At 33.9% G+C, this 14,620-nt stretch overlaps 1 protein-coding gene across 9 annotated transcripts in view; it reads left to right on the top strand.

Moving 5' to 3' along the window:
• The first annotated feature begins 649 nt into the window (after nt 1-649).
• Nucleotides 650-14,620, top strand: part of LOC148305208 (serine/threonine-protein kinase minibrain-like) — a 100,226-nt gene continuing 86,255 nt past the window's right edge. For 4 of the 9 annotated variants that reach the window (XR_015838226.1, XR_015838224.1, XM_088267059.1 and 1 more), the window contains exons 1-2: nt 650-833; nt 1,328-1,778. Coding sequence is in view for 6 of the 9 variants with exons in the window: in XM_088267059.1 (XP_088123185.1) it covers nt 1,706-1,778 (73 nt within the window). In the remaining 3 variants the exon portion in view is untranslated. Of the gene's footprint in view, nt 902-1,327; nt 1,779-14,620 lie in introns of all 9 variants that reach the window. The other 5 variants (XR_015838225.1, XM_088267060.1, XM_088267056.1 and 2 more) reach the window with 2 other exon arrangements.

Raw genomic sequence — 14,620 nt, 5'->3', positions numbered from 1 at the left:
TCTTTTTGGAGTAATCGATGTATCTACGTATGTGTCCAGAGCAAAATGACGAGGCGAAAGAGCATTAAACCGTGCGTGATTTTTGTATATTTTTAAATGTGGATTGTGATTTATTTGTTAAATGGTGTTTCTTAGTTATTAAATATTTACGGAAAATATCGTTTTTTATTTGTGACAATTTTTAGTGAAAAATATTTTTTTTAATTATGACCACAAAAAGAAGGCTAATCAAAATGAAAATATGTGTGTCGATGACTTATGGATGGTAGGTAGAAAACAACAGTGACCGATGATAATAATATTTTTAACAGTGTTACGTTTTATTTTTCTAAATAAATAATTTTAATTTGGTGTGATAATTTTTATTTTTATCCCAACCCGTAGTTTATGACGTGAACAATGATTAAACTGGATGCGAATGACATAAACAAATTACATTTTACAAAATCAATACTATGCACACTTCCCGGGCAGATAATTCAGACGCAAATAAAATTTGCACTTCTAATCCCACCCTAGCACTCCGGTAGGTACCTTCTCCAGCTCCTGCTTACGAAAGTTAATATTTCAGTCTATGGATTTAATGGCTTGCTTATGGTTCGTGGTTCGTCGTTTGTCTGCCATGTTTTATCCTCGCGCTGGTGTTCTTGTGTCCGGCTAGATTCCGAGGCGCGTTGTTTTGCTAATTCGTTTAGAACTCGTTGTTCGTGTTGTGCGTGCGTTCGATTTGTGACAAAACATAATTTTTTGTGGTATTTGTGTCATTCATCTACGCTAGAATATAAGAAAGGTGAATTCGTTAAGTGAGACCATAAAATCGTCAAACTTTACAGGTGAATGCTCTCGAGATAAGAAAAGTGTTTTATTACTGGAAATTGCGGTTAAACAAAGTGAAATTTGTGTAAATACGCGTTTTTACATATTCTGTAGACGAACGTCCGAATTCTCAGCGTGCGAGGCCACGGGGCCTCCCATGCACATTTGTTATTATTTTGCTTGTATGCTTTTGAACCCGTCACAGTAGGTAGCAAATATGGACGAGTCCATTTTGGACATTTGGGGGATGTTATCTAGTATTTCCCGCTTATAACGGTTTTACGGCGATTTTAATGTTATTATCGGGTTCTATTGTATTATATATCGGGTAAAATATTTTTTTCTTCGTTCGAAACGAGTCAGTTTCGTTGTATTCGCGATTTGCACAAATTTCGTTCTCCGTACCTACTGTAAGGATTCCTATTTGATAAAAGCAAAATATAGTTTGTATATTTCTGATCGTATTCGGGGTGTTCGTCTCGATAAAAATATGTTTATTTTCGGTGTTTAGGTCTCCGGCACGTTACTTTGTTGTCTGCAAATAAGATTCGAGTGCATGTTTTTAGTATTGTCAGAGGTTAGTCACCCCTCACGCCGCTGTGTTTACAGAGGAGGGATTTCGTCAGAAGTTGTGGCGTAGTGGTTATCTATCTAGCCGAGGTGCATCTCGCGAAGATAGCGATAAGTAGTGTCGGTAACAGGTGTTTGGTTCTGCCGAAGGTGGTCGGAGGCCGAGTGGTGTCGCGAGGTAGCGGAGCACGCTGCGCGCAGTGAAGATGCGTTGTGACGGGGCCGGGTTAGTCGTGGGGTAGATATACTGGAGCCCCTTAGCTGGGTCGGGCGCGCTGGGGCGGCCCTTGTGCTTCTAGGGGCTCCTCCAGAAGGCGACATGGCGGCCTGGCACAAGCATGATCAGATCGGCATCAACAACCTGCTCATGGATAAGAATTCCAAGAACAAATGTAAGCATCAACATCTTTTTTACTCAACTAGTATCTCCAACAATTAGAACATGGCTTAGGGTTGATCCCGTACTTCTAAAATAAGGTTCGCTTCACCTTAGAATCGACCGACTGTCATATTCAAAATACATGAAAATAGTACAATATAACACAATTATATTTTTCTCATACTTAAATGATAAAAAAATGTATTTTTTATTAGAAGAAAAAACCGGAGAAGGTATTATATTCTAATTTTTAATAGATTGGTTCAGTAATCACTATACCAATTATCAAACCAATGTATTTTAAGTTTTGTTGCATAAAACTATATTAAGTTCATATTAAAGTTTGATTTTTTCTATAAAATTTTAAAGTGATGTAAAAAAAAACTTAATTTATGGATATAAAATTTAACATACTAGAATTTAAACATTTTCATTTTTGCAAATGATAACAAATTTTCAATGCTATGGTGAGTATAAATCTAAAAAAATGTGTTTAAAATAATGAGAAAAAAAATCTCCAGTAGAAACGTCTATTTAAAAATTATAGTTACTATATATATGACATACGCAGTAAATGTAATTGCAAATCACAATTAATCGCATGTGGAATCAGAAGTGTCAGCAATGGTGAGAGGGGAGGTCAACGACACCCCATTTCTACCCTACTTATAAAATCACCAATCAGTGCATAACTGCATGATTTTATATTCAAAATTGTAAAATTTAAACTTTATTTTTTGTCCGTGTAAAGATAATACGATAATGAGTATGTATATGTGAAGTTATCCGATAAATATATTTAATATAAATTAGATTTTTGTTATTGTTTTTGTTTATATGAACTATGTTGTCATCTCCATATCCTTAATATTTTTAAATTTATATCTATTCCCATTTACGGCAGTAATCTAGACTATAAACGTGACCCCAATTCAAAATTATCTGAAAAATAACTTGAATGGAATGTTATTAAATATTACATATTTATTTATTTAATACAAGTCACAGACAATTTACCCAAATTCTATGTGTTTATAATCCTTTGAGATTTTCAGTCGGAAAGAAACGAGACAGGACTAAAAGTAACAATTTATTCAATGTTTTTATAAATCGAAATACGATTTGTATATTAATAGTGCGAAGCTATGGAAGTTTTTAAAAAAGTTCACTCTAATTCTATAAATAAAAAAATATATATTTGTAGATACATAAAAGAATCATAAAAAAACAAAACTATTTATTCAAGAAAGATTTATTTTCAATTGGTCTGGGTGATTGTGATGTATTTTCCACATTAACCTTCCCTATCCTCACTATCCTACCTGCAGACAAGCCTCTTAAAAATAGAGGCTTTACGGGTTATTCCTTTTGTAAGAAAATAATTAATTAAGATATGTATTTTTTATTCTGAAATCTAGCTGTATCAATGCAATAAGTAATCGTAATACTGAATAGCATAACATATTATGAAGTCTTCATTCAATCTTAAAATTTAGTGATTACATACATAATAAAAAAAATACTTTTCAACTAACTAACTAACCATAACGCCGCTTTCCGCAGGGTTAGGCAGAGAGAATAGAACGCCACACCACTCTTGTCTTTGCAAACATTCTTCCCCTCTTCCACATTCATGCATCTCCTCATACATACCCGACGATTATTACGACTCCTGACCCGGCCGCTTTCAAGTATTTGACATACCTGATTGTTTTCCTCGGTCTTCCTCTGCTTCTTTTGCCAACTACATTCGCCTCATAAATTTGTTTAAGCGTTCTTTCCTCACTCATACGTTCCTCACTCATACTCCATTCGTTTAAAAAAAACTTTTAATTTTTATCAATTCGTTTTGTTAAAAAGTAGTCATTATTTTTTCCCCCTTGTATTCTTCAGTATAATAAAAATCTGTAATGTATTTCTGCTTGTTCGATATAAATGATCTTCAGATTGACTGGAATATTGAATCGCATCGCTTCAAATAGTTGACACCGAAAAAACCGTTGAAAAACGTTGAAAACCGGAAATGCATGTCGTGTCTAAAAGATTCCTTCTTCTAAAATGTGATTGCTTAGTAATATATCGCTCACTCCTTTCAAGAACGTCATAAATCAAAAATCGTCAATTTTCAGTTGTACATGTTTTCGGAATGCTCAGAAAATGTACTCTATCCTAGCAAAAGAGACATATTTTTAACTTAATATTTACCCGCTACAGGGCAGAAAGTGTTGTTTTTGCATTTTGAAGAAAGCGTATTGTTTAATTATTTTTTTAAATATACTAAATATTTTAAAATGGAGAAAAAACCTTCAGGTTTTACCTAAAAAGTTCTGTTGCACAGTAAAAAGTTCAATAAGTGGCTTGATATTTATTTTTAATACATTGTATTATATTTTTAACTTTAAAAACGTTCTCCTGAAAAATCAAGTATTTTGATTTATGACGTTCTTGAAAGGAGTGAGCGATATGTCCTTTCTTCTTTTATGTTAACTTTTTAACTCTTTCGCAATGGTCAAATGATAATTCGGGGAGATCTCTTCCAAGCTTTTCAAGAATATTGCACTAAATCTTAACTAAAACAGTATCGACTTTCTTCGTCTTTAGACAGACTTTTCCGACTTATACAAATAATTGACCGATTATATTACAAATTGTCGTAAATATTTTAAGTAGTTGATGTTGAAATTATTTTGATTTCAGCAGATCATCCACATTTCTTAGTATTTCACTTTGAGGACTAATTTTCAGATGAAATTTGACTGTAATAATTTTTTCATCTGTGGAATTTAAAATATCGCCCAATTTATCAAAAAAAATCTTTGCGATAGTTACGATAATCTGATGAAAATAAAAATATGTTTTGACAAATTTTGATTGCTATGTTTTGACTGTAAGATGTTTTAACAACGATAAAACACATAACACGTGGAAAATGATCACACAGCAAAACTGAAATTAAAAATGTTATATTATTTCTAGAAATAAAAATACTCTGTGTTTTGATCCACTCACATCGATGTGAGTGGATCAAAACACAAAGTATTTTTACTTCTCGAAATAATATATCAATATGAGCCACAAAGTTGATGCTTTCAATATTCAAAACATAAAAATGTTATGCTTACTTCCTAAAAGCTGGTAGCTCAATTTTTTTTAATGTCATTGTTTGTCTCTGCTGGAACATTTGACTTTTAACCAGTCCGGGAGTATGGACGTAAATGAACGTCGGTGCGAATTTTCCTTAAAAGAGTATGGACGTTAATGAACGTTGAAGTCTGTCTGTCAGTTAGTATTCTTCTTTTTAATGGCTTTTCACCCATCTTGGGTGTTATAGCCAGTGTCGAGTTATTTTTTTATTTACACTTTTTACATTTGACTTTCAAGTGTTAGAATTCCTGTTAGTGGGGTTAGTTTTATTAGTAATGTTAGTTTGTTTAATGAGTTATTTTAGTGAGTTATCAGTATGATGTAATTTGTATAGCAATGACATCTGTGGATATTTATGTGTAATTTTGTCATAATTGAAAAATATTTCGAATAGGTGTTTTTGAAAAAAATATTTTAAAATAATTTCCATTTTCATCTTACATCAATTTAATGAAAAAAACATTTTTTTCATGTAAAAAGAACCCACTCCCCAGAGACATCAATTTTTGTACCCCCGGAAAGGTTAAATTTACGATTGTTTACCTCGTATCTACAAATATATCTATCAACAGTCATCTCTCGTGCGACACTCTGAGCATTCATTGTCCCGATGCACCAAAATAGAGAGTGAAGTGAAGTGAGTGACGTATATATAGTAAGCTATGCATCGGGGTACGAGGATTTGTACATTGCGACTTGTTCGGATAAGGATGCAAAGCAGCAATCATCGTCATTATAAGTTGTAGGGATGCGCATGCCCGTAATCGAGCCGTGTCAATCATGGCCGGTCAATCTGCCATGCTAATGGCGTAAGTGTAGAGTAATTGGGTTATGGTATGATCGACCACATACAATACAAATGCTGGAATAAAAAATAAAAATATGAAATTACATTAATGCGAGGCATATAGATCGACAAACGAGTCAGGTAGAGTAATGTGTCCCCTGGTAGTGTTGTGGGACTTTTATATCTAAATAAGATACAGGGTTTGATTCCATGCTCAATTATTACTTTACATGTTCAATGCGTTGAATTATTAGTTTTTGTTGTAATCAATATATTTTGCTATACATTGGGAATTTTGCGTTATGCACTAAGTGAAAATGGCTCGAAAATAAATATTTCCGTTTAGAAAAAGTACGAAAATGTACCTACGTAAACAAAAAGAGATACAAATTTGCTATATAACCATATCAAGTCATTTCCAGTGCGTGGAGTGTTGTGTATGGATATAAAATAGTTGAGCAACAAACTCGTAAAAAGTATAAAAATCTTCTGGTGCACGACTTCACCTGCAACGAAGGGTTAATGGTTCCAAAAGTGAACAGTAAATTTTGGTAGTCAAGTATCCTCACTAAGTATAGTAAATACCTGTTCTAAAGTAGGCAGGATTTATTTATTTAACAGCGTTTTTAGTCTTAGAAATGTCCAGAGATAATTTAAATGGAAAACCTATTAAAAAATAAAATATTTTCAAAGAAAAATCTATTAAAATGTATCTGGCGAAGTACATGATACAACTGATTATATTAATCCCCGCCGAGTCAAGAAATATGTATTTTTTTAAAATTTGTTGTTGTTTCGGCATTCACTTTGTTGTAAGACATGATGAAATTGTAAAAGAAAAACACTTGTTTTTTTTTTACCACTTGAGTTTATTTTAAAGTTCAGTTTACATTTAGACCTGAAGATGGAAACATAGCTTCCGTAACTAGTCGTCATAAAATAAACTCGAGTGGTAAAAAAACGAGTTTTTCTTTTCCAATTATTATTTATTTTTTAATTTGCTTCTCTTACCGGGATAGTATTGCATAAGGAACTTTTAAAAAATGGAAGAAAAAAAAAATTAAAATAACAAACATTTAACCTTAACCACGAACTTGTATCAGTAAACTGTCGGATAGAGCTTAAAGCACATTAAAAGCATGTAATATGTATTTGGGAGAGAAACGAGATGAACTCTACAAACAAATAGCAATGATAATGCCATAAATTTTACGATTTTTGCATTCTAATAGTCGCTTCACAATCATCCTGTTTTACCCTATTGATATTTTATCTCAGTTGCAGATATGGACTGCGTTATGGAAAAAGGCAATTGCCAATATTTTGGAATATTTATACTAAAAAAATTATTATAATAATAATGCGTCCGCCTCCGTAGTGTAATGGTCAGCACGTTCGGCTACCGTTCTGGAGGTCCCGGGTTCGATTCCCAAGGGGGGTAAAATAAATATAAGTGATTTTTTCACTGTAATATTTATTCAATATTACCATGGAATGGTACCTGAAGCGGAGGGCTGATCACCTTTCCTTCATGTGTAAACGATCAAGATAACACTGCGTTTATATGACACAGTGCCCTATGCACCATTGGGGTGCGGATAAGGGTTTTATATTATTATTATTATATAATAATGTATTTAATATTTTGGAATTGTCCTCAATTCCTAGAGCATTCCCACAAAAAGATATACGCTGCAAACGACGATTTATACATGAAAAACATTCTTACATTAAATCATCGACCGGGTCGACAGGTTTAAATCGCGCAAAACACATTTCCTCTTTAAATGATTTTACAAAGTCTCACCTCTGTAAATATGTGCCATAAAAATAAATTTCGTACCAAGTAACAAGAATAACCCTTTTTATCTCCCAGCAGTGTTTGGCCTTTGACCAAAAAGAAATCGCAGTCGATAGATTTATGTTACATCTGAACCCTTTCATAATATTCAATAAAATAAAATGGTGTATTTTGGGCGACGGTACGCGTAAAAGGTTAAAAGCCAAAGGTAGTCGGTGCCTTGAATTAATTTATTTTAACATATATTATGCCTAATGTTTACTAGCGGATCCCTTTCATTATTTTCACACGTTATAAATACGATGTTTGCGGTAATTTGATTTTTGTACCTACGTGATTTACGAGTCCTAACACCTTAATGGATTTTCGAATATGTTTACACCGTTGATCCTGGCGTAAACCCTGTCTATTGAAATTTACAGCATTGTGAAAGTCTTGGAACAAAATGTGGGAGTCATTCGCGGATCTTATCGCCGACTAGAAATATGCACATCTATTCTCCATATTTTCAATTTTGCCTAGAATTTTCAATCGTGAATTAAATGAAATTAAAGTAACTTTAAACATAAAGTCCGCCTCCGTAGTGTAATGGTCAGTACGCTCGGCTACCGTTCTGGAGGTCCCGGGTTCGATCCCAAGGGGGGTAAAATAAATATAAGTGATTTTTTCACTGTAATATTTATTCAATATAACCATGGACTGGTACCTGAAGTGGAGGGCTGATCATCTTTCCTTCATGTGTAAAACGAACACTGCGTTTATATGACACAGTGCCCTATGCACCATTCGGGTGCGGATAAGGGTTTTATTATTATTATTAAACATAAAGAGTAAATCCACTCGCGAGTAGGTATAGGCTATAAAACTCAAAAAGACGAAGCCCAATTAGGGCCACGATAAGCGATGTTGCATTAGCCGTAGCAAGATTTCAGTCATTTGAACGGTAGGTAATTAAATTTTTGAGTGTGTCCAAATTTTTGTTCACAAATGTTGGATTTCGTCCCCTGAAGAGTTATTCATTAAATGTATTATTATTATTGATAACTTTTAAATGCTCAGATTTCTATATCACCATATTTTCGAATACATTACATAACATCTACAGTATCTACTCACCGAATTAGACCCACCCTTGATATTTTATATTTCGGTAAAATTAACAATGCTACAATTTTTTCCTTCTCGGAATAGCTATTGTTTAATATTTCTTAATATATAATCTTCAAAATTTGTTACTCGATTAAATGTTACTTGATGTAAACCGTTCTGGAGGTCCCGGGTTCGATTCCCAGGGGGGTCAAATAAATATAAGCGATTCTTTCACTCTAATATTGATTCAATATTAACCTGGACTGGTACCTGAAGCGGAGGGCTGATCACCTTTCCTTCATGTGTTAGCGATCAAATTAACACTGCGTTTATATAATGCAGTGCCTTATGCACCATTGTGGTGCGGATAAGGGTTTGAATAAATGAACGATGTAAAACTACTCGATTGTTACCTTTAACCCCGAAGGTTTCCAGGCCTCTTTTCTAGAAATTATGGAGCATTTCAAAAAATATATTTTCAAAAAAAAAAATTATTGTATAAAAATAAAAATTGTCTTTAAAAAAATGTTTTTTTAAAGAACTTTTATCCATTCAGATGAAATTTTCCCAAGTCTCAAACGTTGCCGACCACTGGTCTTTACGATGCAGTGCGGATTTCCAAACTCAAAACACAGTATGGGACATTTTTTGTGGTACGTTTTTTTTTTGCATTTTTGGACTAAGTAGATTCTATTTAGTTCAAAAATGCAAAAAAACGTAGTACAAAAAAATGTCCCTTACTGTGTTTTAAGTTTGGACAGCCGAGTGCCTAGTGCGGCGGCAATTGGGTGTGAAAAAGGATTGAAAGAAAGTGATAAGAATAACAATGATGTTGTTAACTTGGACTGGGATTTAAAGCTAACAACTGATAGCTTTAAATCCCAGTTGAACAACTGATTACGTATTTACCAATTTTATGATGGGATAACTATGCATACAGATTAAATGCAGTGAGTGTCCTTTACACAATTAGTTGCCGATTACGAAGGGTTGAATGATGCGAATGGATAACGCAGTTAGTATCCATTCAACTAGATAATCGCAAATAATATTGTCTTAGTAACTAATATCGTAAAATGTTTAATATTTATTTCCGTCATATCTAGCTTATTAGTTATCAGAAAAAAATGGACATGATAACCGTATTTCGTATCAATTTATTATTATTATTAATAAATGTAAGCCTTCGGAGATATAATTCGGTGCACATTGCCAGCAGCATGTCCAAGTTACACAAGCTTGTTGCGAGCACGGGTATGTAACCCCGTGTGCCCTAACTACAGACTATGACAGCGCGCTGCGCAGGCTTGTCAACTTGACGACTAATGCACTTGCTAGTCTTAATAAAATATGTGGGCAGGTATTAACACTGACGGTATATGTAGTACTTTTTACTATCATTAAAACCCTTATCTGTACCCGATGGTACATAGGGCACTGCATCATATAAACGCAGTGTTATTTTGATCGTTAACATATGAAGGAAAGGCGGTCTGCCCTCCGCTTAGGCAACAGGGTAATATTCAATAAATAAATAATAAATATGAGTGAAACATCTCTTATATTTATTTGACCCCCCCCCTTGGGAATCGATCCCGGGACCTCCAGCACAGTAGCCGAGCATACTGACCATTACACTACGGAGGCGGACAGTATGTAGTACTAATTAATATATTTTCTTTCAACCCATATCCGCACCCAATGGTGCATAGGGCACTGCATCATAGCGACGCAGTGTTATCTTGATCGTTAATTGCATGAAGGCAAGGTGATCACCCCTGTGCTTCTCGTACCAGTCCAGGGTAATATTAAATAAATATGACAGTGAAAATCACCCATATTTATTTTAACCCCCCCCCCCCCGGGAATCAAACCCGGGACCTCCAGCATGGTAGCCAACAACGAGGTAGACAGATTAATATACCCTTTTTAAATTCTACCTTTTTTTTATAATATACAACATAACGTCCAATTTGGTTGTAAACGTCCTATTCGATTTGTAACGCGCCAATTTGGTTTGTGAAATGTCCAATGTGAGGTGGAAAACCTGCACGACAACGCTCATTATGTGATACAGTGGCTGCAAAGTAAAAGTGATTTCCAAACCCCATTATAATCGTAATCTATTCTCGTTGCCCTGCATTCCTGTACGGACGGTGTAAAGCCCTTCGCCGCCGGCGTTCGGCAGTCGGCTGAGAATAGCCGCCGTTCCTCCCGATGCCGAGATCCCGCTAATTCCGTCACACGGTGTATTGATTTCAATCCGAACCGGACTGCCGCGGAGTACGTCCGCGGGAACTGATCTCACTTGAAATAGATCCAGACCGGATACTGGATCACTTACTAGAGACGGTGTACCGTCTCGGCTGTCCAAACTCAAAACACAGTAAGGGACATTTTTTTAGTCACTTAGTCCAAAAATGCAAAAAAAAACGTACTACAAAAAAATGTCCCTTACTGTGTTTTGAGTTTGGACAGCCGGTCTGCTATAGGCAGGCATCGCGACTCGATTCTGCATAGGTGCAAATGGAGATTTTTCATTTAAGTTTTTATTTATTTGTTTATTTATTTATTTATTGAACGGCTGAAGCCTTTAAGATAATACATATATACAGTATCTAATATAAAAATACACTAATAGAGAAACAAAAAGTCTTATAACATAAAATCATAATAAAATAACAAATAGTAAGCACTGGTAAATACAGTAAACCCCCCTACAACGTTGACATAGGTAACCCTTTATCTAAGGGAATATTTATAAGGGGTTAATGTTAAAAAACTAACTAACTAACCATCACGCCGCTTCCCCGCAGGGGTAGGCAGATAGAAAAGAACGCCACACCACTCTGTCTTTGCAAACATTCTTCGCCTCTTCCACGTTCATGGATCTCATACAAATCCGCGCGATTATTTGGACTCCTAACCTCACCACTTTCAAGTACCTGATCGTGCCATGTTTTTTTCGGTCTTCCTCTGCTCCTTTTCCCAATTACATTCGCATCATAAATTTATTTTACCGTTCTTTCCTCACTCATTCGTTCTACATATCCAAACCATCTCAACACACCTTTCTGTTAATGTTTTAAATTGAAATACAATTTTTAAAACATTTTTTTCCTATAACGTTCCCTCTGATAATGCAGTACCTATTTCAACGTATAGGGGGGTTTCCAGTACCACTATTTTTTAAAATCCAGTGTGACGATGTATTCCGCATCATTTTCAAACACCGCATTTGAAACTAAGCGCTAAGCTAAATGATGCTGAATGCATCGAAACCTGTCACAATAAATTTTAAGAAATAATGATATTTACCGAGTAAAACTTGAATTAAAAATGTGACTGCCGAAACAATTAATATAAAAACAAATTTCGTTTCTATCTTTCAAAATTTAAATTTTTATTCAAATGTCAAATCGTAATAATTTTATTTTATGACCTGATGATGGAATAATTTTCCGAAACAGGTCGTCACAAATAAGTGTTTATAAAAGTGGTATTACACATGTAACTGAATGATAAGGAGAGTGTTTTATTACCATACCACAAAGTTATCAATGCTTTTAAAATACAGAATAAAAAAATTGTGTTTATTTTACTGTGTAAAATGCAGTTCCACCAAGAAATGTCGGTACAAAACTTCAATTTTAAGTTCGTTTTGATATGAAAGGTATATAAAAAAGTATCTGTTCTGTCGTGTTGTATCATACGTTTCAGTCCCTTAAGTTGCGTAGGATCAGGAAAGGAATTGTAAGGAGAGGAACACGATCGTCGGAATTAGGAATAAGGATGTTTTTATGGACGGCTAGAGATTTAACGATTGATTGTAGTGTTTTTAAAACCTTTCTTGGAATTTTATCTTTTTAGATTATTTATCAGATTAGATTTCAATAGAAATAGGTATTCTTTCAAAATAACCGTTTTGACAATAAAGTTTAGTCCAAAGAGCTTTTTGCTGGCAGACATTAAATTTGTACGTAAATGCAATGAATATATTTTATAATTAAAAAAAAACTTAATAACTAATCATCACGCAGCTTCCCCTAGGCAAAGATAATAGAATGCCACACCAAACTGTCCTATGAAACAATCTTCGCCTCTTCCACATTCATACATCTCCTCATACATACTCGCCGATTATTACGACTCCTGACCACTTTCAAACATTTTAAATACTTGATCATGCCAAGTTCTCCTCGGTCATCATTTGCTTCTATTACCAAACACTCATTCATTCAAACCCTCATCCGCACCCCAATGATGCATAGGGCACTGCGTCATAAAAACGCAGTGTTATCTTGATCGTTTACACATGAAGGAAAGGTGATCAGCCCACCGCTTCAGGTACCAGTCCAGGGTAATAATATTGAATAAATATTACAGTGAAAAAATCACTTATATTTATTTTACCCCCCTTGGGAATCGAACCCGGGACCTCCAGAACGGTAGCCGAGCGTGCTGACCATTATACTACGGAGGCGGATTACCAAACACATTCGCCCCATATATTTGTTAACGACATATAACTAACCATCACACCGCTTTCCCTCATAATTATTCCAATTTATACATATTTAATCATAATTATGTCTGTGCATTTCAATTAAAATTCGTACTTCATATTAAAAATATCCTGTTTTATCTTTATCTTTTATCACTAATTGATTACTCGAAAGTCCATTACATACTATCTAGGGTGAGTGATTATCGCATTGAATTTCCTAGAAATGTCGTCTATTCAATACTTGTTTTTAGGTAACCAATATCGGACAATAATATGTATGTATATTTATTTGTGTAGCTACTTGCAACGCTTATCGCTTAATCTCTTTCCATAGATGGTAGTAAAACTAAACTCGGAATATAATATATATTCATACATATATAACCCATATTATAGTTCATTACAGTGTTTAATCTCCATCGAGTGCATCCACAGTTAGTCCATACTGTACACGTGCATATTGAATTCTGTCCAGTAATGTTTGTTAAATACTCAAATCATCCTGTGACATGTAAGTCTTAATTTTTTTTGCTAGATTGATTAGTTCGTCAATTCTGTGATGAATTATATGCTGGTCAGCAGCTAAATCCTTTTGCATTCCAAAGATGTTTGTACGTATTTTGGTGTGCTAAAATAACGTTATTTTTGTAAATTAATTTTTAAAACTTTATTATTTTATTTTACACCATATTCCATTCGGCGAGATCAACCACATACTCTTAATTACTTAAAAAAATGATGTGATTACTAATGAAATATTTATTTTATTATTTATTATTTCCATATATTTTTTTGGTCTCTTTACCTTTGTAAATAAATAAATAAAAAGTTACTTTAAAAGTGACTCTTTAAAGATTTTTTATTTACCATTTATAAGGTTTACGCGACCACGCGATACTTTAGCTCAGTCTGAATTAACGGATAAGAAAGAAAATAGAAAGCACACATTTCTAATAATATCACAATTTTGTTAAGCTATGTAAGTATTAAAAATGTATTAATCAGCAATATTCTGTTATCAAGATGCATTCTATCCGCCATGGACAATGTTAAATATTGCGTGTGTTGCTGTTACCTCAACAGATGACGCTGCCATTTCAATGAAAAAATAATGTTTTATTATCATTTAATAAACGTGTTTTTACCCATCACAGGTAAAAACCCCTCTGGAACGAAACGTTGTGTAGGAGCTTTATTTTTTTTACAAACAATAATTTACATTTATTTATATATACTCATAATTTATGAAAGGAATCACATTGTAGTTTTTTTTATAAATTTATTCATTACTGTCTACCGGTTTCAATGTTTAAATATTTGAGTAAGTGTTGGGTAAAGGACTATGATTTAAAACCGGTAGACGGTTGCGAGTATTACGATAATTCATTGTTAAACGCGTGTAATTAAAAAAATAAAACTTTTATATAAGTTGTACGATAGCAAATATTCGCTGTTGTCTCAGGTATACCAATTCATCAGAAATGTTTGTAAAGTATACAGATTCCCCAGGTAAAAATAGTATATTTA

Source organism: Brachycentrus maculatus, unplaced genomic scaffold (assembly GCF_059751285.1).
Source record: "Brachycentrus maculatus isolate JH-2025_06_01 unplaced genomic scaffold, ASM5975128v1 h1tg000277l, whole genome shotgun sequence".
NCBI classification, from domain to species: Eukaryota; Metazoa; Arthropoda; class Insecta; order Trichoptera; family Brachycentridae; genus Brachycentrus; species Brachycentrus maculatus.
Note: the sequence above shows the minus strand (reverse complement) of the source record. Positions and strands in the feature narration are given on the sequence as shown.